The 3,914-nt window shown below is 39.2% G+C and overlaps 1 protein-coding gene across 1 annotated transcript in view; it reads left to right on the top strand.

Moving 5' to 3' along the window:
• The window catches only part of gfra4a (GDNF family receptor alpha 4a), a gene marked incomplete at its 5' end in the record, with an annotated part of 45,885 nt that extends 42,888 nt beyond the window's left edge, over window positions 1-2,997 (top strand). Inside the window, one exon of the mRNA XM_007568579.2 lies at window positions 155-2,997. Coding sequence (XP_007568641.2) covers window positions 155-301 — 147 coding nt within the window. The remainder of the gene's footprint in view (window positions 1-154) is intronic.
• Between the last annotated feature and the right edge of the window lie 917 nt (window positions 2,998-3,914).

Genomic DNA, 3,914 nt, shown 5'->3' on the forward strand with positions numbered 1-3,914 from the left:
GACGTGTTGGACAAGGGACATGTCTAAAAGTTACAGGATACTGGCCCTTGAGGCTTGGATTTGAGGGCCCCTCTTCTGAAGGTGCCAATATGATTGTGAGGGACACAAACCCAAAAACGATACCATAAATCACCGCCCGTGTGCTTTCTTTCAGGTAAATGGTAATGACAGATTGTGGGGCGAAGAGGGAGACTCCACTCTTCCCTCTCCGGGCCTTTTGGATCACGGCCCTGAGCCCGTCCATCTCTCCATGCTGCTCATCCTAGGCTGGCCCATCCTGGTGCTGCTCTCCCAGCCGTAGGAGGCGTCCCTTTAATGACCTTTATGGACTGCGCTATTCAGAGCCGACAGGGAGGAGGGTTGGGGTGCGAGAGAGAAACGGCCAGTCCTGAGTGTCCGATGACGGTGTGGGGGAAGAAGAGCAAGCTCTGTCCTGCCCCACTCCCCTCTCCCTGTCACACACCAGAATCCCACCTAATCTTTTTGTGAATCATGACTCAGAGTCGTTGTGTTGTGGAGGATGCGTCATGGACAGGACCACAGGAGAGGGTGTCACCACTGCACCACAGAGTTGGGGGAAAAAAAGAAGGTTCCACGCATCATTCCCTGCTGCACACCAGCCCAACTTTTACAGAAAAAAAAAATATCACACACACAGACTTCTCTCAGCTGCATATCTGCAGAGAACAAGGCCAACAGGTTTGGAAAGTGTATAGTGAAGAGACACTGAAGATGCAGTGACCGAAAACATTACAAAATATAAATATATATATATATATATATATATATATAAAATAAAACGAATAAATGATTTTCTTTGTTCTTGAACATTCCTTGATGTAAAAAAGAAGACATTCAATGTAAGAAACTCTTCTCTCAGACGACATCTTACATGAGATTTAAGGTGGAATGTGTGTGTTTGTCCACATGCAGCGCTCCGCCCTTTTAGCTTGGCTCCTTATTTTTGATGCCACATATTTTGTCACATATTTTGTTTTAAAGAGCTGTTACCACAAATGTTAGCTAGAAGCACATGTTATAACCCGAGTCAAACCACAATGAGATTCTTTGACTGTCCGTGGTCGTGTTTTGAGTTGAAGGTCGAAGAGTTCAGTTCCAAGAACAATGAAAATGTTTACCTAAGATTATGCTAAAGTTAAACAAAATTAGGATCTGCCTGTATTTAATACTGTTAATTGAGGACCAACTGTCTGATTTTTTTAAAGAGCCTTATTCAAAGTCTTAAGACTAGGAAGGAAACTACAAGTAATGACATTTTGTTCTGATGGATCAGAACCAGGCTGCAAGCTGTGGTTAAAAGCTTTGAAAAGAACTAACAGGAGTGATATACAAAACAGAGAAGGCAAATTACACTACATTTAAAGTAAGATTTCTCATCTATTGATCAAAAGGGTAAAACTGTTGCCTTAAAAAGTGTCGATCTGCATCTGAATCTGGTTCCGCAATATCTTCTGTCAGGCATTCACATGGTGCCTGATAGCAAAGGCGAAAAGGTCTTCAGGATTGCCGAGATGAACAAGCAGTACATCTTGAATTTCTTAATGAAATGTAATAATCAAGGGACAAAAACTGTAAGTAAGGCCGAAAGAAGGTAAGGGGGGAAGTATTTGTTCTGAGCCAAAGGATCCATTAGAATGTCCACAAAAACACAAGTGGTTTCTCAACCCAGCGTTAGGTCCCATAGTTGGCTAAGTGGATCCCTCTTTGTCCACAGATAGATACAGCTCTACTACTGCCATCAGACAAAGTACATCTCTAAGGAGTACAACGTCCATCTTGGACCATCCAACATGTCCCCCTGGTCTAAATCCCATTAAGAAGATTTGGGGAAGGCAAAACAGGTTTACAAAAATGAATGTCAGTTCCAGAACAATAATTGGTTCCCTTTGTGAAGCGACCTTCGACACAAGGAGCAATTTACTGGAAACATATCGAGCATGCCACATATGAGAAATTAATTACTAGGATCTGTGGGGTTACTTGCTGTTTAGAACGTTGACAAAGTTCTGTTTGGGTTTTTTGAGGTTATAAACTTAAACCCTTAAGCTTAATGCAGTTATTTGATTTATCAATTTAATCTTGCTCCTGTTTCTTCTTTTTGCATTTTGAAGCTCAACTTTCAATCTGGTAATGATCCAATGGGGTAAATATGAATACTTAGAACTTTTTTTTTTCAGTTTTAGGTTTTTGATAAAAAGTGTATGAGTAGATGCCCCCTTACGTAAATTTTTAATACCTCACTTTGGAAGGGAACTCTTCACATATTCATTCATTAAGCTTTAACTGTGAGGACTTTCGGTCTGTTTCTTTTCTGATATATATATATATATATATATATATATATATATATAATTAAAAAAAACAATCAAGTAATTTTTTTCTGTGAAGCAGTAAGAGATTGAGACAAGTTTATATTTTATAAATGTATGTGGACTTTGTCACAAAGACAACAGATATCTATAAAAAGAGTTTGTGAGCCATTTTGCTATGGAACCAGTGGGACACGGACGGGGGGGCTCCAGGTGACGATGCCCCCGCTGTCCGTGAAATGAAAGTGGTGACCCGCGTCGCCCTCCGCTCCCCTCTAGAGTCTTCGCTCAACGTGGGACATCAAAAAATATTTACCGTACAATAAAAAGACACAGATCTGCTTTTTGGAGTGGGCATTTCCTTCAAGCATCCCGAGTGGGAGTTCTTGGGCAAACTTTCCACTCTGACCATTGAATTCAGTGTAATACTGTGAATTGTCAAATGATGTTAACAAAAGGCTGAAAATGGCTGCCGTAAGACTTGATTGAGCTCAAGCTGAGAAAACCAAACTGTTTGTTCCTGATGACGTCATAACAGCACAAAACATGTTTGTTCTCATGAGTTCTATGAGGTGTGATGCTCTGTGTCGCCCATGTTTTCTTTTTTTTTCTAAATGAGACCAGAAACGTGTTTTACAAAAGGAATTAAAGCAATTCAACATGTAAACAGTTGTCTTAAAGGGCCAGTTCACTCATATGTAGTCTGGTACCTGCTTTTATTGCTACACAAGATGGTTTCTGTTCATTTTAGTACTTCATTAGTACAATGCTATAAAAAAAAAAAACCTTACAGGACATGAATAGAGAAAGGAATAATTAGGTTTAAGTAAAATTTCAGTCTCTTCACATAAAAATCATATCAAATTCAAATAAATTATACACAAATTGTAAAAGTTGAGTTCATATGAATACTTTTGCAAGGCCAGTAGGGGCAACACAAATACAAATTCATAGTGTCAGTTTTAATATAGAATTGAAAAACAACAGGTAGAGAAAAACAGAAGCACACTGAATGGTGTATTATGGATATTCAGTCACAAAAGCAAAAGAGCAAAAATGACACAAAACATGTTTTGACAGCAGGATATTCTGACTGTGGAAAACCTACCACAAACTACTAGATAGATGTCTTTTTTTTTAGACCAAGAAAACAAATTCTTAGTTTTGCTGAAAGCCGCATTCCTGAGACAAACACCTGCTCAAATCTAATCTGGCAAATTAAGAGTGTTAAAGAAGAGCATTTGGAGAGCTGAGGAAAAGTCTGGAGCTGACTGAAATTAAAACATGGCCACAACAACTTGTTATTTAAAACTGTGGAAAAGATTCTAAAACTCCTTCAAAAAGGAAAATCAGCACGAAGTGTGGCGAAAGGTGTAGGTAGTTTTAGTCAGCAAGTACAAATAAAAAAAGTCATGTGGAGGTCAGGTCAAAGGACAAATAAAAGCGAAGCATGAATTAAAGAATAAACAGGAACAGAGACCATTTGAGGAAACCAGATGGTGAAGTTAAGCAGAAAATTCAGAGGTTAAACTGTCAATTGTGAGGGGGAGGAAACGAGGCATTCTGAGCTATGGAACATTATAT

The sequence above is a fragment of the Poecilia formosa genome, unplaced genomic scaffold (genome assembly GCF_000485575.1).
Source record: "Poecilia formosa unplaced genomic scaffold, Poecilia_formosa-5.1.2 Scaffold226, whole genome shotgun sequence".
Taxonomy (NCBI): domain Eukaryota; kingdom Metazoa; phylum Chordata; class Actinopteri; order Cyprinodontiformes; family Poeciliidae; genus Poecilia; species Poecilia formosa.